This window comes from Dermacentor andersoni, chromosome 5, assembly GCF_023375885.2.
Source record: "Dermacentor andersoni chromosome 5, qqDerAnde1_hic_scaffold, whole genome shotgun sequence".
Lineage (NCBI taxonomy): Eukaryota > Metazoa > Arthropoda > Arachnida > Ixodida > Ixodidae > Dermacentor > Dermacentor andersoni.
The window spans coordinates 193,529,846-193,543,544 of record NC_092818.1 but is presented as its reverse complement, the minus strand read 5'-3'; the positions used below and the strand labels follow the sequence as shown (position 1 = coordinate 193,543,544).

Sequence of the window (13,699 nt, the reverse complement as noted above, 5' to 3'; positions counted from 1 at the left end):
GACTTATAATGAATTTCCAGAATTATACTAGTTCGCAGATATGCACCATAGAACTCTCCGTCAATGTGCATTGTTGTTCTACTTACTTTTTTAAGAAAGCGATCTTATGCATTGAAGCACGAAAGTAACTGGAACACCCATGTATTTCGTCCCACACTATAGGAAATATCTAGAAACTGGTGCAATCCTGAAAAGTAATTTCAAGTGGACACGCGTTTCAAGCTCACCGGCTACAATTCGTAAATTACAGTATGTGCCGTAAAATAATTAAGAAGTTAATTAGTGAACTTATGTTAATTAATTGAAGTTGTGCTTCGAGTCCTCGTGCTAGTAATGGCCGCCTCTTCGATTAGTACACCTTAAGAACAATAAATATGCTATCTGCAATAGGCGATATGTAAAAATTGCGTAATGCTTAAAAATTATCACCCTGTATACAGATGGAGCGACTAAAATGCGTTTTGCATCTAACCTATCTCGCAGAACAAGTATGAGTTGGACTGCTGAGTTAATTTATTGACAAAGAATGTTATCGCTGGCTTGTCCGCCAGTTATAAATTCTTCAATAATTAAAATATGAGAACAAGCGATGAAATGAGCAAATAAAAATTTGCAGGCGTAGTCGTCCGAGTTGCTGCCGGCCCGTAATGACTTTATGACTGTTAATTTCTTTGTACTCTCACTGTGAATAAGGTACATAAACCTCCAGTTTTCATCTCAAAGTCCTCCTCAACCTCGGCCAACTCCCGCACCCAACGGCAAGGTCCAAATATCTGGGGGACAGCAATTGGGATTGTCCTCCAGATCCAACAACAGACTGACAGCGGTGGGATCGTCTTCGAACCCCAACACCAGCCATTTGAGAAAGAAACGCCATGTCTCTAAAGCAGTTATTTCCGGTTCGTGTATGCAACGCAAATATTACTAGTACGGATGCGATATTAAGCAATGTTTGCTGTACTTTGCAGAACTAGCAATTGTCTGTGGAAGAGCTACTGTCTCTCTCGTGTCGAGTTTAGTTGCCACACCGTTTTCTAAGTGAATTCAACATAGTATATTAACGTTATTATAATAGCGCGGTGAATAACAGACGTCCCATTCTTCCAGGCGTGCGGTTTTAAATTACAGCGCTTCGTCATCAAAAATTTAACCGACCTAGTTTTGCGCAAACAGTATTCTTGTGATTGTAAATCTTGCTAGAAATTTCTTTTTAATTTGTCTACGGTCGTAAATACTGTGGCGTCTTCTTTTTTTTTTCTATTGCGCAGTTACGATGTTCTAGTATTAAAGTACTTAGCATTCGAATCAGACGGTCATGGATGTTGTGTACCAATAATAAACGACTATTGGAGCTTGACAGGGCTGCAAGGATCTTGAGCTTCTGAAGTAATGAACTTATTGTATAGCTACGGTATAGAAGCGTTATTTGTGTTCCAAAGCAAAAAACAAGAAACGAAGAAACGTCGCAACATTAAGTTTGTGCTTTTTCTGCGCTTACATTTTCGTGTACGCATCGTGTACGTACATTTCGTTATGGGTTTTGTGTATGTTTCGTGTGGCGACTCATGCATCACATGATGGTGCTTTTCTAGATTTTTTCTCCTTTCTGCATAAGCAGACATTTAGCACGTTCCACGTGCTTTCAACCTTCTTGCTTCATCGATTGAGCAGGCAAAAATATTTATCCTGCCTGTTGTGCCCTCGGTTCTCCGCACGCACTGATCGATTCCTGCATCGACCTGGAGGCCCGGCTTTGGTGAAGCCGTGTCAGCTACTCTGCGGCTATGGTGAAAGCGATACGGAAACGGGCAGGGTCGTACACGTTACAACGCCTCCGCTTTGCAGCTTGTGAGGCACTGGCAAGCTTGCTGCAAACCGTTCACCTCCGACAACGCCACTCGCTTGTAATGCCGTAAACAGCCAGTGCTATTTCGAGTTGGTCTCAAGGAGGCTGTCTCGTCCTTTCGCGACTGCTCAAACTGATCTTGGCGAACAAGTACATTCCACGCTGGGCATCTTTGAATCAGATCAGGTCATCGCGCTGCCGAGTTTCCAAAGGCAACAGTGCACAAGTGACTTGCGCATCCCTACGTAATTTTCTTAAATAATTTAACACTGTGAATCAGCGCAGCACCAAGTAATACAGCGAACGCAACCAGCAATATATGTTAAACTATGCGTGCAGTAAAAGCAAACAAGTGTGCCTAAGCACTAGGCGCGTCGTCGGCGGAAGGGTAAGAAAAAAAATTGTCGTCTTTAAAAACACTGATCTCTTTCGTTGCACTGTGTATGAATAATTAATGAACTGAAGTAATTCAGTGATAAACCGTGCGTGGTCTGTATACGGTTGTGTACACGCAAGGCGGGCTCTTACAAAGCTTCCTAAACTCTTGAGTCGCCCTGTATGATATCGCACGCACTGTAGACAGCACCGCACTCAATTAAGAAGCGACTGATCTTAACTGAAGTGGTCTGGCTGGCAAACAAGTGGATTCGCTGCAGCTGAGAAATATGAAGAACGATATGGCATACAGCCCATTGATTGATTAATTGATTGATTGATTGATTGATTGATTTTTTGTAGCATTATAAAACTACACTTGAGACGTCGCAGTGGAAGTCCTTGGACCGATCCAACCGTTTGGGTTTCTTTAACGTCCTCCGGAAGCTCAGCACATAGACAGCCTTTTTATTCGTCTCACACCGAAATGCGCAATCGGCTGCGGCGAAAGGCATCGACCCCGTTACTGTGTGGCTAGCATCAGAGCCGCCATAGCCGCTTAATCACTGCGGAAGGTACGTACAGCAAACAGAAAAACGAGAATAATTCCGAACGGTAACTGGAATTGAGCTTGAAACCGCAATAATCAACGTGCATTAGTAAGATCAGATAACATATTAATTATGTGATCTGTCATCTCTCCGCTATTAGTTCAGCGGTTGTGTCGTCTACCTAATGCTTGCTGTTTAGCGCCGTTCACAGTATCGTCCAGATTCCAGAATGTAGCCGTGGCTATTCCGTGTTCTCAGTCGAAAGAGTCGATCACGCGCAACGTTCGCATCACATTCCGAAGCAGTCGGTTACTTGAGTGGCGGAAGAAAACATACTGCAATCGACTAGCGCGGAAACGAAAAGTTAAATGATTCAATGGAGCTTTTATTTCTGGATAAAATATGAAAATATCGCAATGCGAACAGTATGCTACTAAAGTGATGAGCGAAACGTTGCGTTTTTGCTTTCTTCTGCGTGCTTTTACGTACTGCAGTACGTAAAAGTACGCAAATGCAAAGGGCAGCACGTGGCCATGGCCATGTGCTGCCCTTTGCCAGCCACTGACTGATTAACCAGCCGCTGACTGATTAATATCATATACCTCGTCTTTTTACTCCGATCGTTGCTTATTAACTGAAACATCATTTCGTACTCTTGGCAGCTTGCACTGTTATTCCAATCAAAACCTTAAAAAAATTAAGTTATGGGGTTTTACGTGCCAAAACCATTTTCTGATTATGAGGCACGCCGTAGTGGGGGACTCCGGAAATTTCGACCACCTGGGGTTCTTTAAGATGCACCTAAATCTAAGTACACGGATGTTTTCGCATTTCGCCCCCATCGAATTGCGGCCGCCGTGGCCGGGATTCGATCCCGCGACCTTGTGCTCAGCAGCCCAACACCATAGCCACTGAGCAACCACGACGGGTATCAAAACCTTTCTGACCGCTGGTGGCAACCTTGTCGGATCGTTATAGCTGACCTTTCCCGTGTGTTCTATGCCCCGCTTTGACAGCATTAGCGCTCTAATTTTCCTTCACTTTTTCTTGCCGTTTCACAACACTCGCATCAGGGCCCCTCCTGTAGGCAAAGAGGTCACAGCTGACAGCCTGTCTTTGAAGGATATCAAAAACAAACGCACAATAAAGCACCGACAGGTGTCACCACTGTCGGGATGCGCGGGCCATGCTGTTCAGAGCGCAGTTTCGCAAGCGGCGATATTCAATAGCCCTGCCACGTCGTGTGTCGTACCGCCCGACGTTGTCTCAGAGCGGCTGGCTGCGTCGACGACATGGTCACGAAACAAGTCGACGCAGCACCGCCGCGCCCTTCGTGACAAGCTGTCGGTGGGTTGCGTCGCTTCTCTTTGCGCAGCCATGCACTTGCCAGCGCGCGGTGTCACAAAACCTTAGAAGAGCTGCAAGCAGTAACGCGCCGCGTCTCGCATAATTAGGCACGTTGAGATTGCCGTTCGCGAGCGCTGCCTGTGTACTCAGAAGAAAGGGCAGCGCGCTGAAAGCAGCTACCGGACACTTTTTTGCGATGCACCTCACTTCGTCAGAAGCACACGGGCGCTGGCGCACGAGGCAAGTGCAGGTCGTCCGACAACTGCGGTTTCCCTCCGATTTTCTTCGCATGTATAATTTAGCAGCGCAGACGAGAGAGACTAGACATTTTGTGAATTAATGACCTGCGACCGCCTTAAGAAAATTAATGAATTACGTGGTGGTGCCCGCAAAAGAAAAGGAGCTAAGGCGAAAAATTCAAAACGTCTGTGTAAACATTGCGAAAGTGGAAGTTTGTCAAGTCCTCAGCGAGGAAGAGATTTGAAACTTTATTGCTTGTGACTACTTCACGCTGCCATTATTTGATTATCTTAGTCCTGGCGTAGAACGTGGACAATATAAGAATGATGGCGAAATCTGGAGTAATTGGAGCCAAAGAGAGAAAAGGCAGGGAGGTTAACTAGAGGTGTGTTTCCGGTTTGCTACCCTGCACTGGGGGTGGCTAAATATAGGGGTTGGAATGAGGGCAAAGCGAGAGAATTGAAGCGGGAATTTTCAAAGGAACAGTGAGACGATATAATCTTATAATGGGAGAAACGAGGCTGGTACATCGATAAGTAAAGATTGAAGTTCGAGACACAGGAAGACAAGGTCGATTTAAGATAGTGTTGGAGCGATGCCTGAAATGTTACATTATTATAACCACTGATCCCCCAAATAACCGGGAGATCATTACTTAGGGCATCCAAAACTGTGACGCTTTATATGAATGGTCAGATCCGATTATTGCAACAAGTTTCGCTTGACTTGCTCTTCTCGTTGATTTTATTTTTCCTATCATGAAACAGTTGAAAAGCGCGTGCGGAACGTGCTAAGTCACCGCCGTGAATAACGTAGCCGTCTTCTGCTACGCCGATTTGTCAAGCGTTCGTCAGTAAAGAGCTTCGAAGATCTGAAGTGTGTACGCCATGGGGTGTCGTCGAAACGGTGTCACCTCGTTCATCACGCCCGAACAAACGGCGTCTTGACGGCAATCGGTCTCGACGCGTTGCCGACATCTGGGGCTCTATTCGGGACATTCCGCCATTTTTGTCGAGGCGTGACGTAGGCGTGACGCGTACAAAATGGCGCTGATGGCCCCGTTTTGCTTGACGCAAACGTGACGCAAACTTGACGTTTTGCCTAAGAAACCGAAATGAAGGGACTGAACCTAACGTTCTTGATAAAGCAAAATAGCTTTCCTCCTCAGTAAAAATAAAGCAGCTATAGTTCATTAAAACTCCTTTCTGGGCGAGTTGGTACATAGCTGATTTGAAAATTATAACAGCTCTAACACATGCATCCACAAAGGAACAAGGCACAGCGCTTGTGTCTCGTCCTTGTTCCTTGGTGGATGCATGTGTTAGCGCTGTTATAATTTTCAAATCAGCTACAGCTCAAAGCGTACGATTATTCAGTCGACAGCGCTTCTCGCTTTCGTCGTCTGCTGCGTACAAGCCGTCGTCAGCTTCATTAGCTAGGATTCGTGTCCCCGGGAAACGAAATGACTCATCATAAATTGGCGCCAACGCGCTTGGTTTCTACCTTGAGACATGTGCGACCTACCAGTGGTGATGAGTGCATGTTCTAGGCCGCGTTATTGCTATCGCGCAGGCTCCACGTGCGATATGTTTGTTTATTAACTTATTGACTTGGCGTGTCTATAATGAGCGATATTGCTGATGTTAAGGTCGTTGAGGCATCCATTCTTACAAGACACTTGCAGGACTTAAAACATGACGATGACATTTGGTCTGGCTGCTTAAAATCGGACGACGAGCTGAAAGAGCTAAAACGATCACTGGCTGCTGCCAACGTGCAATTCGCGTTCGTCACGAAGAAAGTCAGGGCAGTGCACTAATCTGTGAAGATGGTTCATACCGCTGTCTAGGGGGCACTTTAGATCGCGGACTACCTCGATCCAGATAGAATTCGGACAAAGCGCTGCTACACAGTCATTTGCAATCGGATATTTGACTTTCACCGTTCTTATCCCAAATATGATCAGACGTTTGATTCGGGTTGACCTCAATCGCTAGTGAAAGTAGAGATGCCAGAAGGCCGTGAACGCTGGCATTTTAGAGGTTGAATGTTCGCGCTAGCTGAGCGTGGCTCGCTGTACCTGCTTGTGTGGCGAGCGCGAATATTTTGGGCACAGGAAGTGTTAATGGTACCGCGCAGAGCGGCGTAAATTTTTTCACTTAACACTTATAATTTTCGTGCTATAGAAACGAAGGAGTTTCACATTCTTATATAAAGCAAATGCACGCTTCTGTCTTGACGGCTAAATCGACGACACAATTCATTTAATCAACTTTTGTTTTTTAACGCTGCAGCTGGGTCAACTACGGAAGATGAATTACCGGAACAGAGATCTGCAGACTCCGCATGGACGATGAACCAATCGTTGCATGGCACATCGAGTACACGTTACAACAAACACAATAATTCAATTTGAACACTATAGAGAGGATGCACTTAACCATGCCACAACAATATGAATACAGACCGGAGCTGTTTAGCGGCCGTGGACAAGAATAATAATAATAGAAAAGGCAGTGTGATCGTTCTACAGCAAATTACTTCATGCAAGTGAGTGCTTTCTAGGAATGAGCGCCTGTTTTGTGTATCGCGGCGAGGTAATCAAAAGTTGGCGCTTCGCCTCATCTAATGTTACGTACAAATTAAAAAGAAACGTGCTTGTATGTTCCCGAAGCGTCTGGCGCAGGGTTGAAGAGCTGCGGGTATCGAGGCACCCTATAAAAGAATTTTGAACAACGCCGCCTAGGAGAACTTACACAAACAATAACATCAGAAAAAGAAATTATACTTTCGCCCACGTGACGTGTGAAGTCGCTGAAGGTGGCGGTGCAGAGGCCCCACCCTAGATTAACGAGTTGTGAAAACGCCTCCGATCATGAACCAGCACCACATATTCAGGAAGTTGCAGATGCATTGCACCGGCTTCCGCACGCTACCGCTCACTTTCTTTTTAAAGAGCTAAACTCGCAAAATAGCTGCCAAGAACTAGAAAAAAGTCTGTTGATAAAATTTGCGGCTACATGTCACGTTTCGTCATTTGGATGAAAATGCAAAATTGCATTTTGCAAAACTTTTTCAAGACACGTGATTTCAAGGCACTTGAGCTCTCGACAGCCAATCAGAGAGTCAAAATGGCAGACAATGGCGGCGGTGCCGCCGCCATTCTCGCGCTTTAACATACCCCGTTCCCGCGCTTTAAACAAACCTGCTGTTTGGTCGAACGAAGCGCAACCACCTCGTTGACAGGCTGTCTCGTTTCAGCTATGGAGTTGCCTGACTGGCAGCAATCGTGAGTTCGCTCGCCTGCCAGCTTTGTAACTCAACGCCGGTCAAGCCAAGTAGTACTGCGAGCTAAACAATGCAAAAGAGAGCGCGCCCGCTGTCCTCGCCTTTGTAGAGCCTCCCTGTCACGCTTGTATTCAACGCGGTAATCCCCCCCCCCCCCCTATCCCCCCTACCCTATCTGTATTTTGTTTTTTCAAGCGTTGTCATCTTTCGGCACACATTTCGTCGCGGACACGACGAGGCGCTCCAGTGCGTGGCTTACCTGTCGTGCTCCATGCATGCACACTTTTAAGCTTCGAAGGGCGCTTGACACGCTGTCTGCGTGGCTTCGCTGTGATGCCCTCAATTTTCCGAATGCGCTTTCAGAGCTCGTGACGTTGATTACCGTAGTTGCATAAGCACTTTAGAGAGGGAGGTGTCTTTCTGAGTCACGTGTTCTTTAGCGACCGTGGAGCTGCATGGTGCAAACTTGGCGCCTTTTCCCGTGTTCCGCCCACACGTACACGTCGTAGAAAAGTATTAAAGTAAAAGGTGTTATGCTGTGTGAACCGCAGTTGGCGAAGGAAACTCTGGCTGTTTAGAACTTTATTATTTTGGGCTGCTATAAGTTAAAGCTCGAATAATTATAAACAAAGCACAATATCTTGAGCTTTGTGAAAATTATTGCTGAAAAATGTGGTTCTTAAACTTCAGTATGCCGCCAAAAATAAAATCCAGTTTTTACAAATTTGTCTTCGAAATTTAACATGTGTAGTAGTTCATTGCATAACTTTTATAAGGGGACAATGCGCAGCAAATTTTGATTGAACTAGGTTTCTCATTCTAGAGTTATCCGTGTAGCAAAACAGTACCGCCACGATATCGCCTATAATAGCTGATGTCGGGAACGCTGCTCAGAACGATGGCTTTCTTTTTTCTTTCTTTGCAGAACAACATCGTCGTGGAGTTCGAAGGCATTCATCCCGACAGCGCAAAGCCGAAGCTACACGATGCCCACGTCGTGCTGGAGTCAAAAGAGAGTCTTGTGAGTGTGCCGTGCTGGCACGGTAGTAGTGCTGCCGGCTATTTCCCTATTACCATGTGTGTCTGAGTGGGAAAATGTTCTAATAGAATCGAACGCGAATATTCGAACTACACAGGCTTTAAATATGACGTCAAATGCGACATACTTCCTTCTCTCTGCTTCTAAATGCAGAAAAGAAAAATGAAATATGGAGAGTAAACTAGCTTCATTTACTTCAATGCATGCAGCATTATAGGTGCGAAAAAGCCGGCGTTTGTCTATGGCAGCGAAACGGCACCTAAATTCCCACCGGCTACGACGCCTCGTCAGCCGCGCTCTCGGACGCCTGTGTTGTCCGCACGTGCCTTGTTCGCACAAGCCCTCGCCTGCACCCCACTGCGCCTCGGTGAGGCCAGATCGAGAAGCGCTGAGTGTTTCAACGCGCTCGCTTGCTCGCGAGGAGTTCATAACTCGATGGACCGCTGAGCGGCGTTCAATTGGACATTAATGCTTCCGCATTCTCAACTCATAAGAAGTGCCTAAATGTCCTCGTATTTTTTTTTGTTGTCCGTTCAACTGTGTCTATAGACTAGCAATATATGGGAGGTCACCGATTTTACTGGTTGGCTCGGGCACCCAAAGTGGCCAGTGGAACATTGACTCTTTCCATATAAAGCTCCAGTAATCGTAATATTCATGAGATCCGCTGCGGTGGCCTAGCGGCTATGGCGTTGCGCTGCTAACCACGAGGTCGCGGAATCGAATCCTTGCCGCGGCGGCCGCATTTCGATTGATGCGAAATGCAAAAACGCCTGTGGTCCCGTGCATTGGGAGCTCCTTAGAGATCCCCTGGTGGTCAAAATTAATCCGGTCTACGGCGTGCCTCATAATCGAATCGGGTTTTGGCGCGTAAAACCCCAGAATTCGATTCAGTATTCATCGTATATATATTTTTTTATTTAAGTATACCTTACAGACCCGTAGATGCATTGTATAAGGGGGGAGAGTACACTGAAAGATCATAATATACGATAATTAGAATACATATTTGAATACATATACAAAGAGAGAGAGAGAGATGAAGAGGAAAGGCAGGGAGGTTAACCAGATATCACTCTCCGGTTTGCTACCCTACACCCTACATATAAAAAAATACAGTGTAAGAAACACATACTTGCTAAGATACGTTATGTGGTGTAAAAAATGTGGTGTTAAAATTGTACAATGGATAAGCTGAAATACTCGGAAGTAATTGAACATTCTCAGAAATTGACAAATATCAAACTTGATTCGTGTTCGAAATTTATTTTACATTTTTGAACTAATGTAACTGTAAGCGGGGAGGGTAGGGGTGGAGGAGGGGAGCCGGTTGCTACTTAATTATTTTTCATGAAGATATAAGGCCTGCAGACAGATTAGAAACGGCATATATGTGTTGTTGTTTTGACACGAGAGACAACCGAATCGGCAAATTTCAAAACAAGGAGGCCGAGTGCGAAGAATAAATACACGGGAGGGAAATTGGAGGAACCGAAGCGCGGTTCTAGCGTATCGACAAGTGAAGTTATCATCGTAAGGGCGCTCATTAGGCGTGTGTTACGAAGTCAGCGGCTTGGCGAAGACTCTTATAGTAAGCATGGTACTATCGGGGGAAAGCATCGACTTACAGCGGCGCTATTTTGCCGCTAATAGGGTCTTCTAAGACCCTATTATTCTAAGACCCTATTATTTCTATGTATAAAATTCGGGATGTGCGCGGGATGATAGTACACTGAAGTACTCGGCACTGTTTGATCGGAAGGACCTCGCAGTGATAAAGAAAAGAGCAAAAGAAAAATATAACTTCCTACCTTTCGTTCGTGAGTCAGAAAAATATGCCTATGCTTCGTAAGTTTATTTCGTTAGGTCACAGCTCCTTTTTTGCGCCTTGTCTGGCATGTCGAAGAGAAAAGAAAGGCGAGCCATTACCGAAACGCGAACGTACTAATAAATGTGCGATTACCTGCTGATCAACGTTGTTTTAACCTTTTTAATGAAGCTTCGTGAGCAGTAGAACATTGCCGAAATATGGAGATTATAAGCTGTTATATCATCGTATTATTTAAGCTCATTCGCAGGTTCCTGCTACGCATACAGTATGCGTATACTTGAGCAGTATATGTAGTATCACGCAAAGTATATGCAAGCTTTAAAGCGCATAGATTAGCCATCGTTATATATATACAGGGTCTTTCTTTTTGTTTATTGCAATGACTGGGAAAATTATTGAAAATTTATTGTGGCATATAGCACAATTTTAGTCATTGAGCTGAATTACTCGAAAAGGCAGGAATTACTTGCACGAGAAATCGAAATGCGATATTGAATTAACAAAATTTTATTGCTTGAGCTTTAGCTAATTACGTTACGGCACATATTGCACTTCGCGAATTATAACCGGCCAGTTCACAAGGCGTATCACCTTTTACTGAACCGATATTTGATCTACCGCTAAATACTGATATTTTCATGATGGCAAAGGTATATATATATTTAATACATGCACCTCGTAGATGAAACTCAACTTTAGAGAATGTCGCATCCTCGTTTTTACTGAATTGCCCGCAACTGCATTCCGGTTGACATTTATCGCGGTTCATTTGCTGCTGAGTTTACTAGAGACATTACACTTTAATAGGCATTAGACATTTTCTTTCCTAAGCGCGTGAACAGATACTTGTTTGGTAAGTTCATAGAAAGTGACTTCGCAGTGACTTCCTGGCATACGCTGCTAGGGCTATTCCTGTTGTAGCAATTTCCGCGTCTACGCGATATTGGATCTCTGTGTTGTTTCCTTTCTTGTTCCAGACAATCACGACCGGAATCACCTGCGAGCGACTGATTTTGGTGATCAAAGTCAAGAAGACCGACGACCCGGAAAGGACTGTCCACCGGTACAACCTCCTCGTTGAAAACCTTAACGGAAAGGCAAGTCTCGCGTGTTCCCGTGGGCTGGCTGCCTCCAGGGAGCCGCTTGTCGGGCCAAGACGAACGTGCTCAAACTGCTAAGCGAGCTTCCACCGCCTTACCCCGACAAGCTGGGAAGGACTTCTAAAGGAACTGAGTTCCGCGGTTCGACGTCCCCACTTTCGCTCAGGCGCAGGCTATGCCTGTAGCAATAACGCGCTGTGGAAGCTAGAGCTACCGCGTTAGCTAAAAGTGCCGAATTTTTCGAACTTTGTGCACTCATTAAATGAATTTATTTTCTCGAAAGTGTAAGGTCTTGTTTTGGCCCTTGAGATTGTTTATGAGCGCCTAGGGACCTCGTAACACGGCATGATACTGGGGGCACGCGTACATACAGGGTGTTTCAGCGAACACTTTCAAAAATTTTATAGGTTGCCTGTGACAGATAGCTCAATTCTAGTTTATGAGCCGGTCTACTCGAAACGGCGGACACTGCTTGTACAAAAAAAATGACTAATTAACAAGAGTTATTAATTAACATTTATCTAATTATCTTATGACCTATATTGCAATTTACAAATTCTCGCAGTGGACTTCGCAAGGCGGATCCACTTGGAACGAATTCTCAGGACGACAAGTTTCGATATGTAGATTCCCGAACTTTGCGGAGAAATGCATTGGTGTTCCAGTTACTTGTGTGCTTCAGTGCTGAAACGACGTTTTTCTAACAAATTAGCTGGAACGCCAATCCATTTCTCCGCAAAGTTTGGGTATTTATATGTCGAAACTGGTGTCATCATGAAAATTCGTTCTAAGTGGAACCGAATTGCAAGCTCCACGGCTGTGATTTGTAAATTGCGATATGGGCCATAATGTAATTAGTTAGAAATTTAATTAGTGAATTTTTAATAATTAGTCGATTTTGCATCTAAATTTTTCGTGCAAGCATTGTCCGCCGCTTCGAGTAAACCAGCTCATGAACTAGAATTATGATATCTTCCACAGGCAACATTTAAAGATTTTCGAAAGTGCTCGCTGACACACCCTGTATACAGGGTGTCCCACGCAACTTGAGCCAAGGTTTAAAAAAAATGAAAGGCGCGTCGGAAGCGATTTGAACCGATCGCATTCTATTCGCACTGGCATATAGTAACTCACGTAATTTTTTATTTTCCCCATAATTCAACAATTAAGCTTAATTACCCTACTTTCTAGTTATTAGCTGAGGACCCGAAGTATGATACGAAGATTTGTAGAGCACCTTCAGAAACCACTGATCGAGTTATTTCTTGTACGATACGTCTCACGTAGTCCTTTTTTCCGGGTTGCACAGAAAATCCGCGAAATATGAAAAAAAAAAAGCCACGTGACGGAGCGGTTGCGCAGTGCTATCGTGCTGCTCTCAAGCGTGCGTTCGGTGAACAAAGTCAGCTCTCGTCGTATGACGACGCCAATGCATGCTGCTGGCCGACGGGTGCATATGACCCTTCTTTTAAAATCCTCCTCACTGATGACCTTAAGGTTCCGGCCTCCGCACTGGCGTCGCGCACACTACCGCGAGGGTTAGACGCAAGGAATGCCAAAACATCTGTTTCCGCTTCTTGAACTACCGTCACAGTCGTGTGTCGCTTTCTTATGAAGCTACCCGTCTCGCAAAGGACTTGTATTGTTGACGCATTAGGGCATCCTCCACAATGCCACATCCGGAATAGCTTGGCTGCCTTCCTCTCGTCGCCGTGCGCTGCCGCCGGAGCCAGGATCATTTTAGCCTTATGCAGGTCTGGCGTGGTACCGTTGAGATGTCCCGTTATAATCTACTCACTGACACGTCAAGCAAAAATGAGTTACGTAATCGACAGCAGCACGTGCTGGCCGTACAAATCCGCCAAAACGCATTAGATGGGCATAGCCTGCGCATGGCTTGTCTCTATTGCTAAAGGGAACAAAAGGAACATATGGTCCGAGCGCGCCTATCGGTGGAACAAGATGAGTGCGCAAAATTGCAGTTCCAAGTGCGCCGATTTCTACGATTTCGGTACGATTTCGGTATGGTGCGAGTTCTCTAGAGCTCTTGGTTTCTTTTTTTGATGCTAACTGGGACACCCG

General features: G+C 45.2%; 1 protein-coding gene across 6 annotated transcripts in view; it reads left to right on the top strand.

Annotated features, from left to right (window-relative positions):
* LOC126531798 (uncharacterized) overlaps positions 1 to 13,699 on the top strand; it is a 208,146-nt gene that overhangs the window by 115,942 nt on the left and 78,505 nt on the right. For all 6 annotated transcript variants that reach the window (XM_055071482.1, XM_055071481.1, XM_055071480.1 and 3 more), the window contains exons 2-3: positions 8,573 to 8,668; positions 11,495 to 11,614. In XM_055071482.1, the coding sequence (XP_054927457.1) occupies positions 8,573 to 8,668; positions 11,495 to 11,614 (216 nt within the window). The remainder of the gene's footprint in view (positions 1 to 8,572; positions 8,669 to 11,494; positions 11,615 to 13,699) is intronic.